The following is a 20,324-nucleotide window of genomic DNA, read 5'->3' as shown; positions in this document are numbered from 1 at the left end:
GGGGAGAGGGAGACACAGAGATAAGGAAGGGTAAGGGGTGAAAACGAGACAGCAAAGGGGACGTTGTTCAAGGCAGGGAAATGTAGAATTGATCACCGTTCGCTCGCGGAAGGTGACAACGAGGCGCACAAAAATATTTAATTTTATCAGGCAGACAACTAGGATGGGGGAGAGATGGCGGGAGAGGGGAAGCGAAGGTTAGATAAGTCAATATTCATACCACTGGGGTTGTAAGATGCCCAAGCGAAACACGAGATGCTGAGAGCATGAATAGGCGACGTTTGGGTTCTTAGGTACACCGGGACGCGAAACTTTCCCGGTCCACTCCAGAGATTTCAAGTTAGATTTTGCTCTTAGGGCTGCTAAAGGAATCAAGGGATATGGGGGGAAAGCGGGAACGGGGTACTGATTTTAGATGATCAGCCATGATCATATTGAATGGCGGTGCTGGCTCGAAGGGCCGAATGGCCTACTGCTGCGCCTATTTTCCATGTTTCAATGTTTCTATGAGATGCTGCCTGATCCGATACGTCACGCCAGCACTTTGTGTCCCATTAACTGGCAGCGAGCTGTTACGCCGTTACAGGATTGTACAGTGAGATATATCATTTTCTCATCCGTATAGTCTTCATTTGCAAAACCATTCTCGTTATCAACATAAATATTGCGGCGTGGGACAGGCGTACACTCGGCCGGCGCTATCAGTGCGGAGAGTTGAAATACAGCAGTATTTAGTTTCGTTTTTCTATCGACTGGCGCGCTGTACAAGTAACATTGACCGCGAAATCGTGTTATAAATAGTGTCACGTTGAATGCAGTGGTGCTGTTATGAATTTGTTCCGATCAGAAAAAAAATATTTAATGGATTTTAAGTTATGAATCGTTTGCGTCCGAAGACAGACACGAAGTGCTGGAGTAACTCAGCGGGTCAGGCGCATTCTCTGGAGAACATGGATAGGTGACATTTCAGAGTGCTGGAGTAACTCAGCGGGTCAGGCAGCATCTGTGGAGAACATGGGTAGGTGACGTTTCACAGAGTGCTGGAGTAACTCAGCGGGTCAGGCAGCATCTGTGGAGAACATGGATAGGTGACGTTTCACAGTGCTGGAGTAACTCAGCGGGTCAGGCAGCATCTCTGGAGAACATGGATAGGTGACGTTTCACAGAGTGCTGGAGTAACTCAGCGGGTCAGGCAGCATCTCTGGAGAAGTACGGGATTGGTACGGTTGTCAGGAGGGGTTTACGGGGAGAAGGCAGGAGAATGGGGTTGAGAGGGAAAGATAGATCATCCATGCTTGAATGGCGGGGTAGACTTGATGGGCCGGATGGCCCAATTCTACTCAAATGAATGATAAATTTATGAAGAAGGTGGGTGAAGTTTGAGTCAGGAGTCTGAAGAAAGGTCCCGACCCCGAAACGTCACCTATTCCTTTCCCCCCCGCAGAGATGCTGCCTGACCCTCCAGCGCTTGGAGTCTATCTTTGGTATAAACCAGCATCTGCAGTTCCCCGTTGGCACCTGGCCGGCGAGCATCCCCTCTATAAATTGGCGTGCTGGGGGCTGTGTAGGCTGAACGCGTTCGGGTGCGAGTGTCCTATCAAGTTAATGTAGTGGCGATCGAGGCCCTGCACGGAGTGGAGGAAGTTGTGCTGGTGGCCGGGGTTGGCAACGGGCAAGGTGGGACTGGGAATGAAAGGGAGCCCTGGACCCCGAGCCGATCCGTGCCAGTGCATCGCTTGTGTTCTACCCACCCCGGGGCCTTGCTGAAGCAGGGACTCGCTCAGACGCGAATTGGCGAACTCCGGCACGGGGTGAAGCTGGTACGAGTATTCCGCGTCGTGAGTTGAGAGTGGCCCGAATATGGGGTCGGAACAGCGGCGAGATTTGGACTGCAGGAAGGCGAGGATTCTGGCGTATTTGGTGTCCTTGGTCTCCATGCGTTCCACCGTGGTCAGATAGTGAACCAAGTTCTTCATGCACTCGTGATAGCCGGCGTGGAAATAGTTCGCGAACTCTGCGAGCAGTTCGCCTGCAACAAAGAAAAATAATGCGTTCAGATGGCGCGCACACATATCCAATGAAATTACCAAGCCTTGTGTTAAACCTTTAACGCGTTTTTAAAGCTGCACGTCCTCTCTGGAAGTGCTGCGCTGCCATGCGGAGAGGAAAAGGGTCCCCACCCGAAACTTCACCCATCCCTTTTACAGTTGCTGCCTCACAGCGCCAGAGACCCGGGTTCAATTTCAGAGACTACAGGTGCTGTCTGTACAGAGTTTGTACATTCTCCCCGTGACCTGCGTGTGTTTTCTCTTGGTGCGCCGGTTTCCTCCCACACTCCAAAGACATTCACACAAAAAAAACCCCATTGGCTTGGTATAAATGTAAACTGTCCTTAGTGTTAATATGCGGGGATCGCTGGCCGGCGCGGACTCGGTGGGCCGAAGGGCCTGTTTCATAGAAAATTAGAAACATAGAAAATAGGTGCAGGAGTAGGCCACTCGGCCCTTCGAGCCTGCACCGCCATTCAAAATGATCATGGCTGATCATCCAACTCAGTATCCTGTACCTGCCTTCTCTCCATACCCCCTGATCCATGTTGCCACAAGGGCCACATCTAACTCCCTCTTAAATATAGCCAATGAACTGGCCTCAACTACCTTCTGTGGCAGAGAATTCCAGAGATTCACCACTGTTTTCCTCATCTCGGTCCTAAAAGATTTCCACCTTATCCTTAAACTGTGACCCCTTGTTCTGGACTTCCACCAACATCTGGAACAATCTTCCTGCATCTAACCTGTCCAACCCCTTAAGAATTTTGTAAGTTTCTATAAGATCCCCCCTCAATCTTCTAAATTCTAGCGAGTACAAGCCGAGTCTATCCAGTCTTTCTTCATATGAAAGTCCTGACATCCCACGATTTCAGTCTGGTGAACCTTCTCTGTACTCCCTCTATGGCAAGAATGTATTTCCTCAGATTAGGAGACCAAAATTGTACGCAATACTCCAGGTGTGGTCTCACCAAGACCCTGTACAACTGCAGTAGAACCTCCCTGCTCCTATACTCAAATCCTTTTGCTATGAATGCTAACACACCATTCGCTTTCTTCACTGCCTGCTGCACCTGCATGCCTACTTTCAATTACTGGTGTACCATGACACCCATGTCTCGTTGCATCGCCCCCTTTCCTAATCGGCCATCATTCTGATAATAGTCTACTTTCCTGTTTTTGCCACCAAAGTGGATAACCTCACATTTATCCACATTATACTGCATCTGCCATGCATTTGCCCACCATATCTCTGATATTTCCGCACCATATCTCTGAACTAAACAAAAGCTGAACTTGAAAAGTTAGCGTTAATGTTTTACTGCGTGTTAGGCATTGGACTCTATCCATGGAACGGTTGCGCTACAATGCTGAGAAAAGAGTGTCGAGCCGAAAACTCACCCATCTCTCCCCTGCCCCCCCCCCCCCCCCCTCCCTCTCCCCATAGTCATAGACTCATGCGGCGTGCAAACAGACCCTTCGGCCCAACTTGCCCACACCGACCGAAGTGACCCATCGACACGAGCCACAACTGCCTGTGTTACATAGAAACATAGAAAATAGGTGCAGGAGGAGGCCATTCGGCCCTTCGAGCTAGCACCGCCATTCATTGTGATCATGGTTGATCGTCCCCAATCAATAACCCGTGCCTGCCTTCTCCCCATATCCCTTGATTCCACTAGACCCTAGAGCTCTATCTAACTCTCTCTTAAATTCATCCAGTGATTTGGCCTCCACTGCCCTCTGTGGCAGGGAATTGCACAAATTCACAACTCTCTGGGTGAAAACGTTTTTTTCTCACCTCAGTCTTAAATGGCCTCCCCTTTATTCTAAGACTGTGGCCCCTGGTTCTGGACTCGCCCAACATTGGGAACATTTTTCCTGCATCTAGTTTGTCCAGTCCTTTCATAATTCTATATGTTTCTATAAGATTGGCCCATATCTCACTAAACTTGTCCTATCCATGTACCTGTTCAAATATATTTAAAATATTGTTATAGCATCTGCCTCATAAAAAATCCTATTAAATCTTATGACAACTCTTACAATTAAATCTTATGTACACGTGACAACAATATACATAAACCTAAAGAAATTAAACCATATAGCGACCAATAATGTATTTATTATAAATGACTCTAAAGTTGTGCGTGTATTAGTGTTTTTTAAGCTTCACGCGGGATAATAGACAATAGACAATAGGTGCAGGAGTAGGCCATCCGGCCCTTCGAGCCAGCACCGCCATTCAATGTGATCATGGCTGACCATCCCCAACCAATACCCCGTTCCTGCCTTCTCCCCATATCCCCCGACTCCGCTATCTTTAAGAGCCCTATCTAACTCTCTTGAAAGTATCCAGAGAACCGGCCTCCACCGGAGGCAGACTCACAACTCACTCTGTGAGGAAAAAGTGTTTCCTCATCTCCATTCTAAATGGCTTTCCCGCACATTCTAACTTAAACTTATAACTTAGCTAACACAATTATAAATTAAAAACAACTTAATGAGGTTTCCTGAAATTATGACAGACTTCTTTAAAAATTTGCCGATCACATGTTATTTGGCGCTCCCGTTAGTTGGGAGCGAGTTGTTACGCCGTTAAACGAGGGCGGCACGGTGGCGCAGCGGTAGAGTTGCTGCCTGACAGCGCCAGGGTCCCTGGTTCGATCCTGACTACGGGTGCTGTCTGTACGGAGTTTGACCCTCTCCCCGTGACCTGCGTGGGGTTTCACCGGGTGCTCCGGCTTCCTCCCACGCTCCAAAGCTTCGTAAGCTAATTGGCTTCGGTAAAATTGTAAAATAATAGTCTCCAAACTAGACAAGAAACTCTTCAATCTGGCTAGGTTACTCCGAAGATTGGCTTGGTACAATTGTAAATTGTCCCCCCTAGTGTGTGTGTAGAATAATGATAGTGTGCGGTGGTCAGCGCGGACTCGGTTCCACGCTGTATCTCTAAACTAAAGAAGGATACATAATTTTCGTATCAAAGCATTTGCAAAACACGAAACTCGGATTTAAAAAATACTTCAACCTCCGACAATATTTATCTCCCGGCGCGAATCCTCCACGAGCGCGGACAACTCGGCTGTGCATTTGTCTATTTCTGGCTTTAAAATGTTCCTGAACGCGCGGATGATGGCAACAGTTGTTTTTGCTTAGCGTTATCGTCAGCGTTGCCCTTGTGTTAAAGGCGCGTAACGGCCACACTGCTTAGTTATCGTCGCTGCCACACTGCTTTGCCTTCTGGTGAATGGAGTGCAATACAAGGTGCCGCAGTCGAGATGTGTCTGAAGGAACTGCAGTTGCTGGTTCACACCGAAGATGGACACAACATGCTGGAGTAACTCCGCGGGGACAGGCAGCATCTCTGGAGAGAAGGAATGGGTGACTTTTCGGGTCGAGAACCTTCTTCTGAACGTCACCCGTTCCTTCCCTCCAGAGATGCTGCCTGTCCCGCTGAGTTACTCCAGTACTTTGTGCCCATCTTCAGAAGTTACAAAGTGTTTAAGAAGGAACTGCAGACGCTGGAAAATCGAAGGTAGACAAAAGTGCTGAGAAACTCAGCGCGTGTACAGCAGCACCACAGATGCTGCCTGTCCCGCTGAGTTTCTCCAGCACTTTTTTCTACCTTCGGAAGTTACAATTTGAGTTCCAAAACCCAGATCTCAGCGTACATTTTATAGACAATAGACAAGAGGTGCAGGAGTAGACCATTCGGCCCTTCGAGCCAGCACCGCCATTCAATGTGATCATGGCTGATCATCCACAATCAGTACCCCGTTCCTGCCTTCTCCCCATATCCCCTGACTCCGCTATCTTTAAGAGCCCAATCTAGCTCTCTCTTGAAAGCATCCAGAGAACCAGCTCTTTTTAACTAAGGCCACGTTTATAAAAAAAACCCACACACACTTTGTGAGGATTTTTACCCCCTAAGATTTGCGCTCAGTTGTAGCCAGTATCTTACTGCACCACGAGTTAGTGAAATTCAAGTGCTAGGTGTCCTGAAAGAATATTGAGCTCGTACCCTTCTCTCGTCCTCTGGCGAGGTCAGCTGAGTGCAGCGCTCTCAAATACTGGACTGTCATCTCCAAAATCTCCGCCTTTTCCAGTTTTCCGGTGCCCTGAAATAAGATATCACAGCATATTAACCGTGGGGCAATGCACGGCTGGAGCGGCTTGTAGCCAACAGCGTTTTAAGAATTAATATTTTTTTAACTAGACTTAAAAGTGTGAAGTACCTGCTTTGCCAAAGCCATTGGAACGGTTTTGCCAAGTTCGTTCAGACAGCGATTGATCCGATCCCTTCGTCTTTTTTCGATCACTTTGTGGGACACGGGAGCCGTCTAGGAGACAAAATAAAAAAAGGGGGGGAACGGTTGGATGAATAAAGTAGGTACGGGAGGGGTGGGGGGCGGGGGGGGGGGGGGGAATAAAGGACATTCGGCAGATGTGTACAATTCCGTTCGAGATTCCCCCTTTCACGACGCGAGTGGATATGCACTGCACTCTTTCGGACAAGTTAACTTCCAATATTAACACAAATAAAGTTATGAAAATACAATCAGCAAATTATCACGGCATATCTAAATGGAGGCTGGACTGGATTGTAATTCACAGTGAAAAGGCTGACCATCAGAAGGGGACGGTGAGAAAGCACGGATTTATAGACCAGAAGGGTTGCCTTACCTTGCGCTCTTTCGTTTTAGACGACATGGTCAGATACAAGAGGATAAACTGGGCAATTAAAATAGTTTCGCCCTGAGCAGCTAAAGCTTTTCCTCCCCGTCTGCTCCCTGCAAAACTCGACTGTGCTCCTCTCCCAGGCTGAAAGTGGCTCCCTTATAAAGCCATCATTAAGGAGTCCAGCGCATTCATTGCCTGAGATTATTCCAGCGGATTAGAGAGCGGGGCATTGGGGAATAAGGTGGCTAAAGAGGTGGCCGAGGCACTATACCAGAGGTGAGAAAGGGCCAGTCCGGCTTTGTTAATCCACGTGGCTCTTCAAAAGACACGCGATGGTCTTTTGGAATATGATTTGCATGGTAATAAAACGGCGGGAAATGTGAACTAAGCCTGGTGTCTCTACCGATCCATCAGAGCGCAGTGCGCACGAGAAAAGGAACAAACAAACTGAAATGTTTCTACCCTCCTCCTCTCCCCCCCTCCCCTCCCTCCCTCTCTCTCTGCTTCCCCTCTCCCTTGCCATTTTGCAAAACTAAAGAAAAAAACCCCAGCGATTCCCAGCCTCCAAGCATGTCCGGAGTCATTAAAGTAATTAAGTAAGCCTTTAATAGGCTGTTCCGCCGAGTTCAAGGGAAAGGGAAGGCTCCCGTTTGTTCTCACACGACTTGGTGACACATCCAGTTTATGGGAGATGGCAAGCTTTTTGTTTCCACTCATTATTTATTGGAGACCTCGGCAGGTGTGTGAGCAAGGGCTGGCACACGAAGATTGCTCGCTGTTAAACCAGACCAGCAGACTTTGGCACGCGGGTTCACCCACCGCCGGATTCGATTTGGTGAGCTCAATTTGTAGCCTATTATCCTATAAGAAAATGTCCATTGAAACGAATGAATAGTTTCGTTGGCCTAAATTTTAATAATGGGAGATCTTTAAGCATTGTGGAGGAAAGAGACAGAGAGAAAAGAAAAAAGTAAAAGGGAAATGCAGCTGGTCTAAATGTGTATTATTCAGTGTCACCTGCAACTAACCACAGCCTGGCGATCCCCATTCATTTGCCTAATTTTGATCAATTTAACAAACTTTGGGAAAAATTACTCTGGCATTGTTCAAGAGGGCAAAGCTTGATGATCGAATTAACAGCATGTTCTGATCCGGTAAATGTCATTAGAGCCAAAGAGACAATCGCCTTTAAACGGGTGCATTTAAACGCGCCAAGTTGAGGTACCGGGGGCGCTCATATTCTAAAGGCAGCGCTTTGATATGATAGGCTACTTTGCATCTCGCTTTTTGCAATATTATCATAACAAAAATATTTTAACATGCGACTAAGTTAAATGGGAACAAAGCTGCCTTTTTATTTTCGGGCGGCCTTTTAAGCAAACTTTACTTGGCGATTGTTTAGTCTGGTGGCGTCGGTTTTAACACACCCCACCAGCCGCTAACATTTTTTTGCGCAGGAGTTTTTTAAAATAAATAAATAGCAAAAGTAGCTTTTCGCATTCGCTAAATAATAAACATATCAATTGTAAAGTGTCAAAGGACCATTGTTTTTCATCGCAAGCAGGCACACAACTTTAACAAGATTTCCCCCCAGGAAAGATAGGAAGGGTATATTAATGATGCTCTGGTTTTAAAAGCACTTTTGCTAGTCACGGAAAAAACACACATTTTTTTATTTTATTTCGGATTTAGCAAAATAAACAAAAGTAAATAAAAAATAAGGATAGGTTAAAAAAAACACGTAACGACAAAAAGACTATAATCTGAAAGTATGTTTACAAAACACTTTAAATAAAAAAGGCATCGGTAAATATATAAGTTGCCTGACATAGATGAGACTACTTTTAGAATTTGTCTTTAAAAAAAAAAACTTTTTTCAAAGTTTAAAATTAAGATATAGGGAGATGTCAGATACATCGAAATGTCCTGTTGAAAGGTTGTGTGCTCTGGGGTTTTTACGTGCAGGGAGTGTTCGCGACCCTGGGCTCTGGTAGAATGTGGACAGCATCACTTTGTAAGACAAATCGGTCTAGCCGGCAGAAGTGGCTTCTGAGATGAGATTTCAATGGGAATTTGTTCTGTTTGAATTAATCTTCAAGTGAAACAAAAAGACGCAAGGTCACTCGAGCAACTCCGTCTTTACAATTATACGGAAAGCATATTTAATGCTCAAAATCTACGTTAGAAAGCGGTTTACATTTCACTATCCGGTCAATGTAAATCGCACCATCGGTGGCGTAGGGGGTGTAAAAGGCGAATCGCCGCATAAACCGCTCTCCTGTTTCTGATGAAGATTTCACAGCGTTTTTTTGAGGAGAAAAAAAATGAATTGCTTTCATCCAAAGCCTTTCTTTAAAAATAACTCTGTGAGGTGCAGATTTGAGTTCTAGTTAGCACAGGCAACGTTTTAAGCACAATTTGGGAGATTTTGCGCATGAGTGCATCATCGGTTCAATTAAAGATTTGCATGTTTTTACAGGGTGTTTCAAAATTTCTTAAAATCGTATATGAAGAGATAAATTATGGCGAAGTCACCAACGCTTGTTTCTTCCTTGTCTTATTATGTCTGCGCGCTGTAAAGCATCGGGGGGATCGTGAAATTGAGAGATACGCAGAGTTTGAGAGTGGCTTTTATATGCAATGGATGCTGTTCTCCAAGGGGGTGCTTTCTAACTTTCTGAGTGACGCCGAATAAGGCTGTTCGCATTTTTTTTAAACTTTTCAAATATTCATAAACCCTCCTGTTCATTCCTATTTGTGCTCCTGTGTCCTATTTTTAAGGGTTGGAACTTTAGCTCAGCGCAGCGAGCCACAACTTTAGTCATAACACAATTACTGCCAAATGTAAATGATATAAAGGGCGTCGCGCACTCCAATAAATTAACTCGTCGTCTCTTAGGGCGAGAAGACAAGATAACTTTTAATACGTGTATTAGCGTCTACACGAGCACATTCCTTTATGCATAATTCAGATGGTACCCGAAGAGTAGGAGAGAACTCAAAGTGTAGTGGAGTCATGCATTTTGGTAGTGGGAATTATTTTCTAAATGGGGAGACAATTCTGAGATCGGAGGGGTAAAGTGACTTGGGAGTGCTGGTGTAGGATTTCCAATGTCAATTATGCAAGTCGAATCGATAGTAAAGAAGGCGAATGCAATGCCAGCATATATTTCGAGAGGACTAGAATATAAAAGCAGGGATGTAATGCGAAGGCTTTAGAAGGCACCTGTCAGACCGCATTTGGAATATCGTGAGCAGTTTTGGGCTCCAAATCTGAGGAAGGATGTTCTGGCTCTGGGGAGGGTCGAGAGGGAGGATTTTTAAGGCAGAGATTGACCAACTCTTGATGAACAAGGGTGCCGAGGGTTATGGGGGAGAAGACAGGAGAATTTGGTTGAGAGGGAAAGACAGGTCAGCCATGATTGAAGGGCGGAGTAGACTTGATGGGCTGAATAGCCTAATTCTGCTTCTATGCATTTATGAGGACAATAACCAACTTATTGTACGGCTGAGTGAGATTAGTTTATAATCAATCATGGAGAAAAGATGGGGAATAAAAGTGTATAAACTGTACTAAAGTGATCACTGTACTGTTCATGGCTTGATGCAAGTCTAAATAAATAAAATGGTTAATATTTATTCTGGAGGGTGTCTCCATTTTGCACGTGTTTCCCCAAATCCACTGCATCCTCTGTGTACCCTGGTACAAATATAAGCCCCACAGTGATATTGGGAACCCACCTGATAGTCCTCCTTAATCCCTGTGGTGTTCATTGCCACAGTAGGCTGTGGAGGCCAAGTCAATGGATAATTTAAAGACAGAGATAGACAGATTCTTGATTAGTACGGGTGTCTGGGGTTATGGGGAGAAGGCAGGAGAATGGGGTTAAAAGGGAAAGGTAGATCAGCCGTGATTGAATGGCGGAGTAGACTTGATGGGCCGAATGGCCCATTTCTGCTCCTATCACATGAGCATGGAGTTATGAGAAAAAAAACCTTTCTCCCAGACACACCATCCGGGGATTACCACATCTTGGAACCAATCCATGAATATGCCTCTGAATGGTCTACAGTTCTAGTGGTTTAGGTGTTGACATAAAGGGATCTCTTCAAGTTGGCAGCGGGGTGGGAGATTGCAACCTTCACGTGGTCCAACCTGTAATCAATCCGACGTGCATAAACAAATAGAATAAGTTGCTCTCCAACTTTAGGCTGTGTACGCCATACGCAAGAAGAAGAAGTTGGCAGCTATGTAACAGACTGGAAGGGATCACAAGATAACAAAAACAAACTGCTGGCGGAACTCAGTGGGTTAAGCATCTTATGTGGAGGGAATGGACAGAGTGTTTCAGGTTGGGACCCTTACAGTCGTAGAGTCAAAGAGTCTTGCAGCGTGGAAACAGACCCTTGCACGCAACTTGCCCACACCGGTCAACAAGTCCCATGTATACTAGTCCCACCTACCTGTGTTTGGCCCATATCCCTCTGAACTGGTCCTTTCCATGTACGCGTCTAAATGTTTCTTAAACATTGCGATGGGGCTCGTCAGCCTGGGAAGGCAGTCCATCTAGGAGAGGGAAAACTCTGATTTAAAACCTCCACTGCCTTGTGGCCATATCCAGTCATGGAAAAGGCTCCAGGAGTAAACTTCAAGAAAATCCGGAGTCGGAGCCCCTAAGGCAGTTCGTCGTTGTCTACAACATCGCTCTGCAGCTCCTGCGACGGCGCTGGTGCCGAACTGTAACAGCCCTGCTGTTCCTTTGGATCGATCAGCGACGTGGAGAGGGGGGACGTGCTGCATGGGCAACAGCATGTCCTCCATATGACATCGCCCAGGCTTGCATCCGACCAGGATGCATCACCCATGGTCAGTCATGACCGAGAGGGGCCTACTAGTAACATTCTGCAGATCCTCCTTCAGTGTGAAACGTTGTCTGTCCATTTCCCACCATAGATGCTGCCTGACCCATTGAGTTCCTCCCGCACTTTATCTTTTGCTTATTATTCCAGTATCTGCAGTTCCTTGTGTTCGCAATGATAAAAAAAAAGATGTGTCCAAATAACTGACGGTGGAGTGGCAAAATATATAATTGCTCACTGTATGGTTTTGGAACCACTCAACATGTTATTTTTACACTGAATAAAGCTTATGAGATGTGACCATTGTTGTGATGTAAGGGCCAAACCATCTAACTATCAAACAAGAGCATCCTGCCAACACCAGTGAAATAAATGGTCAGATCACCAGTCGAAATGTTGGCTGAGAAAAAATGAGTGACCAAGACATTGGGAGGAACATAACTGTGGTGTGGCATTAGAGAGGCAGATGGGGTTGTTATTTAATATTCAATCAAGTTAATGTAGCTAGATAGGGCTCTTAAAGATAGCGGGGTCAGGGAACACGGGGAGAAGGCAGGAACGGGGTACTGATTGGGGATGATCAGCCATGATCACATTGAATGGCGGTGCCGGCTCGAAGGGCCGAATGGCCTACTCCTGCACCTATTGTCTATTGCCTGCCTATTCCCTCTGTATTGCAGTAAAGTATCAGGCAAAGTTCTTGGATCATTTGGAATTGAGCATCAGCCCACATCCTTTAAGAACAAGTTATGGCTATATTGAAAAGTTCATAAGTACTAGGCAGCAGAATTAGGTAATTCGGCCCATCCAGTCTATTCAAGTCTGCCATTCAATCATGACTGATTGATCTTTCTCTCTCAACCCCATTCTCCTGCCTTCTTCCCATACACCTGACACCCCTACTAATCAAGAATCTATCTATCTCTGCCTTATAATTATCCATTGACTTGGCCTCCAGAGACTTCTGCGGGAAAGAATTCCACAGATTCAGGCCTCTCACTATTTGGTAAGATTCAATGAGGTCCCCCCTCATTCTTCCAAACTCCAGCGAGTACAGGCCCAGTGCCATCATACACTCATCATATGTTAACCCAATCATTCCTGGGATCATTCTTGTAAATCTCCTCTGGACCCTCTCCAGAGCCAGCACATCCTTCCTCAGATATGGCGGCCAAAATTGCTCACAATATTCCACAATTATCCATATTCATGGTCATTATTATTCATCCTCACGGTCATTATCATTTATTATCATTGTCATTATTCATCATCACTATCATCATCGATGTCATTGTCATCATCATCGATGTCATTGCCATCATCATTGATGTCATTGTCATCATCATCGATGTCATTGTCATCATCATCAGTCATTGTCATCATCATCGATGTCATTGTCATCATCATCAATGTCATTGTCATCATCATCAATGTCATTGTCATCATCATCGATGTCATTGTCATCATCATCGATGTCATTGTCATCATCAATGTCATTGTCATCATCATCAATATCATTGCCATCATCATCAATGTCATCATCATCGATGTCATTGCCACCATCGATGTCTTTGTCATCATCATCAGTGTCATTGCCATCATCATCGATGTCATTGTCATCATCATCGATGTCATTGCCATCATCATCGATGTCATTGCCATCATCATCGATGTCATTGCCATCATCATCAATGTCATTGTCATCGTTATCATTATCATCACCTTTGATTATCACTGTTGCTACATTACCAAATTTATTATCATTGATTATCAATGTCATTGATATTCTTAATCACTGTCATTATCATAATTAATGCTACCACTATCATTCATTAATGTTCATTGCCACTGCCATTATCATTTCTTATCACTGTCAATCTCCGCCATCAAAATGTCCATTACTTGGCCTCCATGGCTTTCCGTGTCAATGAATTCCACAGATTCACCACCCGCTGACTAAAGAAATTCCTCGTCATTTCCTTTCCAAAGGAATGTCCTTTTAATCTGTGGCTATGGCCTCTGGTCCTATTTGAGAATGTATTTAAGAACTTTGAGCTTGAAGAAGACAAGATGGCACCTGAAATGTAGCGACACTTATGTACTGCCCTAGTGATATCTACGGTTTTTATACTCTTGTACCTAAATATGATTGTGCTTGTGTACAGGAAGATTTTTTTAAACTGAATTGTGTGCAAAAAATAGGAATTTCACTGTACGTAGGTACATGTAGGTACCATTGAGATATTGAACCGCAGAAGCAAGAATGAGAAATGAGAAGGTAGACAGAAATGCTGGAGAAACTCAGTGGGTGAGACAGCATCTATGGAGCAAAGGAAATAGGCAACATTATCATAATTATTGCTACCACTATCATTCATTAATGTTCATTACCACTGCCCTCATCATTCCTTATCACTGTCAATCTCTGCCTTCGAAATGTCCGCTGACTTGGCCTCCATGGCTTTCTGGTGAGAGCCTCATCTATGGTAGAAGAGGGGAACCCACATTCCCTGAAGAATGAGGACATCTCCGATGCCCTGGTGTGGAACACCTCATCCTGGGTGCAGTTGCACGGTAGACCTTGGAATTGGGAATAGGGGATGGAGTCCTTACAGGAAGCAGGATGGGAAAAAGTGTAGTCCAGATAGCCATGGGAGTCAGTGGGTTTATAGTGGATGTCGGTCAGGTGTCTATCACCTAAGATGGAGATAGTGAGATCAAGAAATGGTAGGGAAATGTCGGAAATGGTCCAAGTGTATTTGAGTGCCGGATGGAAGTTAGTGGTGAAATGGATGAAATCAGTGAGTTGTGTGTGGGTGCAGGAGGTAGCACCAATGCAGTTGTCGATGTAGCGGTGGTAGAGTTCGGGGATAGGGCCACGGTACGTCTCGAACAAGGATTGTTCGACGTACCCTACAAAGAGGCAGGCACAGCTGGGGCCCATGCACGTGCCCATAGCTATGCCTTGTATTTGGAGGAAATGGGAGGAGTCAACCGAAAAGTTATTAAGAGTAAGGACCAGCTCCGCTAGGTGGAGTAGAGTATCAGTAGACGGGGATTGGTTGGTTCTCCGGTCGAGGAAGAAACGGAGGGCTTTGAGACCCTCCTGGTGGGGGATGGAGGTGTAGAGTGACTGGACATCCATGGTGAAGATGAGGGAATGGGGGCCTAGAAAACGGAAGTCCTGGAGTCGATGAAGAGCGTGCGAGGTGTCTTGAACTTGGGTAGGGAGGAATTTAACCAGGGTGGATAGGATGGAGTCGAGGTATGTGGAAATAAGTTCGGAAGGACACGAACAGGCAGAAACAATGGGTCTGCCAGGACACAAAAATGCTGGAGAAACTCAGCGGGTGCAGCAGCATCTATGGAGCGAAGGAAATGGGTAACGTTTCGGGCCGAAATCCTTCTTTCGGCCCGAAACATTACCCATTTCCTTCGCTCCATAGATGCTGCTGCACCTGCTGAGTTTCCCCAGCAATTTTGTGTACCTTCGATTTTCCAGCATCTGCAGTTCCTTCTTGAACACAACGGTCTGTCAGGACAGTCAGGTTTGTGGATTTTGGGGAGAAGGTAAAATCAGGCTGTGCTGGGCTGGGGAACGATGAGGTTGGAGGCTTGGGGGGGCAGGGAGCTGGAGTTGATGAAGTCAGTGATGGTGCTGGAGATGGTGGCCTGGTGCTCGTCTGTGGGGTCATGGTCCAGGGGTAAGTAGGAGGAGGTGTCTGAGAGTTGGCGCGTGGCCTCAGCCTTGTAGAGATCAACGCGCCAGACTACCACGGCACCTCCCTTGTCGGCGGGTTTGATCACCCAGTCTGGGTTGTTGCAGAATGAGTGGATGGCTGTACGTTCGGGGGGGGGGGGGGGGGAGAGGTTAGAGTGAGACAGGGAAGTGGAGACGTTGAGGCGGTTGATGTCCCGCCGGCAGTTTAAAATAAAAAGGTCTAAAGCTGGAAGATGGCCATGTGGGGGGGGTCCAAGAGGAGGGGGTGCATTGGAGATGGGAGAAGGGGTCATCACTGGGGGGCGAGGACTACTTCCCATGGAAGAACGCTTTGTGGCGGAGGCGACGGAAGAAGAGCTCCACATCGTGGCGGGCGCGGAAATCATTGAGGTGGGGACGGAGGGGGACAAAGGTGAGGCCTCTACTGAGGACAGACCATTTGGTATCAGAGAGGGGGAGGTCAGGGGGGATGGTGAACACACGGCAAGGATGGGGGTTGGGCCGGAGGAAGGCAGGTGAGTGGACTGAGGTCGAGGCGATGTCTGGTGGGGGGTGGTGGGTGGTCAGGGAGGGAGGGGGTATGAGGACTGTAGTGTGGGTGGGAAGAGCTGGGGTCACATAATAATAATAATAATAATACATTTTATTTATGGGCGCCTTTCAAGAGTCTCAAGGACACCTTAGAAAAATTTAGCAGGTAGAGGAAAAACATGTAAGGGGAATGAAATAAATAGTAGAGACATGACTAGTACACAAAGTAAAGACAGAATTCAATTCAAAACACAATATGAGGCAATTAATGCACAGATGAAAAGGGAGGGGGACGTGGGGCTAAGGATAGGCAGAGGTGAAGAGATGGGTCTTGAGGTGGGACTGGAGGATGGTGAGGGACACGGAATTGCGGATCAGTTGGGAGAGGGAGTTCCAGAGCCTGGGAGCTGCCCTGGAGAAGGCTCTGTCCCCAAAACTGCGGAGGTTGGACTTGTGGATGGAGAGGAGACCGGCTGATGTGGATCTGAGGGACCGTGAGGGTTGGTAGGGGGAGAGGTGGTCAGTGAGATATGGAGGGGCCAGATGGTGGAGGGCTTTGTAGGTGAGGATAAGGATTTTGTAGGTGATCCGGTGGGAGATGGGAAGCCAGTGAAGTTGTTTGAGGACTGGAGTGATGTGATGCCAGGATTTGGTGTGGGTGATGAGTCGGGCGGCTGCGTTTTGGACCAGTTGGAGTCGGTTGATGTAGGTGGAGCTGATGCCAAGGAGAAGTGAGTTGCAATAGTCCAGTCGGGAGGAGATGAAGGCATGGATGAGTCTTTCAGCAGTTGGAGGTGTGAGAGAGGGTCTGAGTTTGGCGATGTTGCGGAGATGAAAGAAGGAGGTTTTAATGACATGGCGGATGTGAGGCTCAAGGGAGAGGGTGGAATCAAAGATCACGCCTAGGTTGCGGGCCTGGGGAGATGGGGAGACAGTGGTGCCGTCGATGGTGAGAGTGGGGTTATTTATTTTGCTGAGTGTGGCTTTGGAGCCTATGAGGAGGAATTCTGTCTTATCGCTGTTGAGTTTGAGGAAGTTATGTTGCATCCAGGTTTTTATAGCTGACAAACAGGAGTTGATATGGGAGAGGGTTGTGGGGTGATTTGGTGCCGAGGTAGATCTGGGTGTCATCGGCGTAACAGTGGAAGTCCAGGTTGAAGTGGCGGAGTGTCTGACCAAGGAGGAGGATGTAGATGATGAAGAGGAGGGGGCCGAGTACGGAGCCTTGGGGAATGACTTGAGGGGGAAGGGGAAGACTCAGTGGAACAACCATTGAGGTTCCCTGGGTTAGGGGGACTAGCACTAGGACCCAGCGCATGTGTACAAAATCATGAGAGGAATAGATTGGGTAGATGCACAGAGTCTTTTGCCCAGAGTAGGGGAATCGAGAATCAGAGGACGGTTTAAGGTGAGAGCGGAAGGATTTCATAGGAATGCTGGTTTACTTTGGTTTAGTTTAGTTGGAAACATAGAAACATAGAAAATAGGTGCAAGAGTAGCCATTTGGCCCGTCGAGCCAGCATCTCCATTCAATATAATCTTGGCTGATCTTCCAAAATCAGTACCCTGTTCCTGCTTTCTCCCCGTATCCCTTTCGTTTAGAGATACATTGTGTAAAGCAGGCCCTTCAACCAACCAAGTCCACATGGTCCACACATTAACCCTATCTGACAGGCTTGGGACAATTTACAATTTCACCAAAGTCAATTAATCTACAAACCTCATGTTTCATGAATTAATCTCCCCTCGTTTACAAGCCCTTTATATACATGCATTTAAAGAACAGACACTACCACAAACTTTAGCCGACTCAACTATTACACTGATACCCAAAAAAGATAAAGATCTTGATGAGCCAGGATCATATAGAGCAATAGCTCTGCTAAATACAGACCAGAAAATATTAGCTAAAACCCTGGCAAGAAGACTAAGTAATACACCCTGATCAAACTGGGTTTATACCCAAGAGACACTCGTTCAACAACTTAAGACGCCTGCTTAATATAATGTACTCACATAGAACGATAAAAGAAGACTTATCAATCATTTCACTAGATGCAGAAAAAGCATTTGACCAAGTAGAATGGAAATATATTTTCACAGTATTGCAAAAATTTCAACTAGGGGAAAATTTTTGTTCATGGATAAAGTTGTTATATAACAAGCCGACTGCCAGAATACCGACTAATCAAACACTCTCACCTAAATTTCAAATATCCAGGGGCAATAGACAAGGGTGTGCTTTATCACCTCTGTTATTTGCTCTTGCGATCGAACCCTTAGCTGAAAGTATAAGAGTACATCCGACATACATGGCTATAATACTAAAGATTCTAATAATAAGATATCGCTGTATGCAGACGACGTACTATTATATATTACCAACTCCCAATTTAGTATTCCAAACATACTAAATCTTATAGAGGAATTTGGTTTCTTTTCAGGGTATAGAATAAACTGGAACAAAAGTGAAATTAAGTCAATAAAACCTCAAGACCTCATTTAAATATCTTGGAGTTTACATGACTAGAAAATACCCTTCTTTATTTGAAGCAAATTTTACCAAAGTTAATTACCAAATTAAATGCCCTTATTCAATTTTGGAAAACGCTTCCGATCTCCCTTATAGGTAGAATAAATGTCATAAAGATGATCTTCCTTCCACAAATCCTGTACCTATTTCAATCAATATGGATTTTTCTCCCTAAATTTTTTTTTTTAAACTCGATTCTATGATCACAAACTTTATTTGGGATTACAAAACTCACAGAATTCATAAACGACATTTATGTAAACCTAAAGAAATTGGCGGACTGGCTTTACCTAATTTTTGTTACTATTACTGGGCAACGAATATTAAAAATTTAATCTATTGGATGGACGATACATGCCAACAGGTAAACTGGCTAATAATGGAGAGAGAAGATTGTTCGCCTTTTAATATAGGCGCGATTCTTATCTCTCCAATAAATCTGAAGAAATCAGCATATGAGAAAATTCCGATAATCCATAGCACTTTACGAATCTGGAAACAGGTGAAATCAACCCTTAAATTAGGAAATTATCTCTTCTCTTACCAATTGTCAATAATCCCTCGTTTAAACCGTCTACTTTAGATATGGCGTTTATACAATGGGAAAGCTTAGGAATTAAAAAGCTGGGACACCTTTATGATCTCCTCTCATTTCAATAATTAAAGTCGAAATATCATTTGAAAGGTAGCCAATACTTTAGATATCTTCAAATACAAGACTATGTGAAATCACACACACAAGACTGTCATTATATGGTTCCAGACATACTAGGCAAATGCATGAATAGAAAGTCGGATTCAAATAAGTTAATATCGTACCTTTATAATACCCTTTTAAATTTACAAACTCATCGTCGGAAATAATTAGGCGAGCTTGGGAAGATGAACTGGGTTTAACAATTTTAAAAGATAGTTGGGAGGAAAGCCTTCTATATATACACAACTGTTCTCTTAATGTTAGGCACTTGCTAATACAATTTAAAATACTGCATAGACTTTATTACTCAAAGTCTAAACTGAATAAGATCTTCCCAAATGTCTCCCCTATTTGTGATAAATGTCTCCTCCAAGAAGCAACCATAACCCATTCCTTTGCTTCCTGTATAAAGTTACACAACTTCTGGAGGGGAATTTTTGATATTGTTTCTAAAATACTTAAAATAAAATTGGACCCCGACATAGAAATGATCACACTAGGTACGTCAGAAGCCGGTTGTGAGCTAACATTATTTCAAAGACGTTTTCTTAACTATGGCCTGATAACGGCGAAAAAACGAATACTTAAATTTTGGAATCACACATCAGTCCCTACAGTGAAGATGTGGATTACAAACATGTCCGAGATACTACATTTGGAAAATATTAGGCTTGTCTTGGCAGAAAAAACAGATCAATTTTTCAAGACATGGACACCCTTCACCGAATTCTTACAAGGATAGTATGGCGCAACACAAATCTAAATTTAAATATGATTCTGGGTTGGGTGAGGTGGGCGGGGGTGGGGGGGGGGGGGGGGGGGGGGGGACGAGGGGCAGGTACATCTCCACTTTCCTTTTTTTCTTTTTTTTTCTTTTATCTCTACTTTCTTTTCGGCCACACTATTTTGGTAGTCTAGGGGTCTTTTCTATCTGCTTTTTCGAGCTATCTTTTCACCTCACTTTTTCCCTTTGTTCTCTCTCTCTTATTTTCTTTCATTTTCAGGTGATAAGGTTAAAAATTAAGCTGTACAATAATTGTATAACTTTAGATGACGAATGTTTTATCCTTGTACAATTGCTTCTAATGAAAATAATTTTAAAAAAAAAAAGCAAACTTTGGTTGGAAACATAGAAACGTAGAAAATAGGTGCAAGAGTAGCCATTGGGACCGTCGAGCCAGCATCTCCATTCAATATGATCTTGGCTGATCATCCAGAATCAGTACCCCGTTCCTGCTTTCTCCCCGTATC

The 20,324-nt window shown here is 45.0% G+C and overlaps 1 protein-coding gene across 1 annotated transcript; it reads right to left on the bottom strand.

Moving 5' to 3' along the window:
• Nucleotides 1–1,484: 1,484 nt before the first annotated feature.
• helt (helt bHLH transcription factor) lies at nt 1,485–6,842 on the bottom strand. Its single transcript, XM_033017208.1, has 4 exons — nt 6,735–6,842; nt 6,287–6,391; nt 6,073–6,169; nt 1,485–2,029 (listed from the first exon to the last, which is right to left on the bottom strand). The coding sequence occupies exons 1-4, from the start codon at nt 6,759–6,761 to the stop codon at nt 1,539–1,541; spliced, it is 720 nt and encodes a 239-aa protein (XP_032873099.1). The 5' UTR covers nt 6,762–6,842; the 3' UTR covers nt 1,485–1,538.
• Nucleotides 6,843–20,324: the final 13,482 nt, after the last annotated feature.

The sequence above is a fragment of the Amblyraja radiata genome, chromosome 3, assembly GCF_010909765.2.
Source record: "Amblyraja radiata isolate CabotCenter1 chromosome 3, sAmbRad1.1.pri, whole genome shotgun sequence".
NCBI lineage: Eukaryota > Metazoa > Chordata > Chondrichthyes > Rajiformes > Rajidae > Amblyraja > Amblyraja radiata.
The sequence above is the reverse complement of the archived record's forward strand: the minus strand, read 5'-3'. Positions and strand labels throughout refer to the sequence as shown.

Coding starts and splice junctions, on each gene's coding strand:
- helt (XM_033017208.1), bottom strand. CDS start 6,761: ATGTCGTCTAAAACGAAAGAGCGCAAG. Junction 6,392..6,734: donor CTAAAACGAAAGAGCGCAAG/GTAAGGCAACCC, acceptor TTTGTCTCCTAG/ACGGCTCCCGTGTCCCACAA. Junction 6,170..6,286: donor CAATGGCTTTGGCAAAGCAG/GTACTTCACACT, acceptor ATCTTATTTCAG/GGCACCGGAAAACTGGAAAA.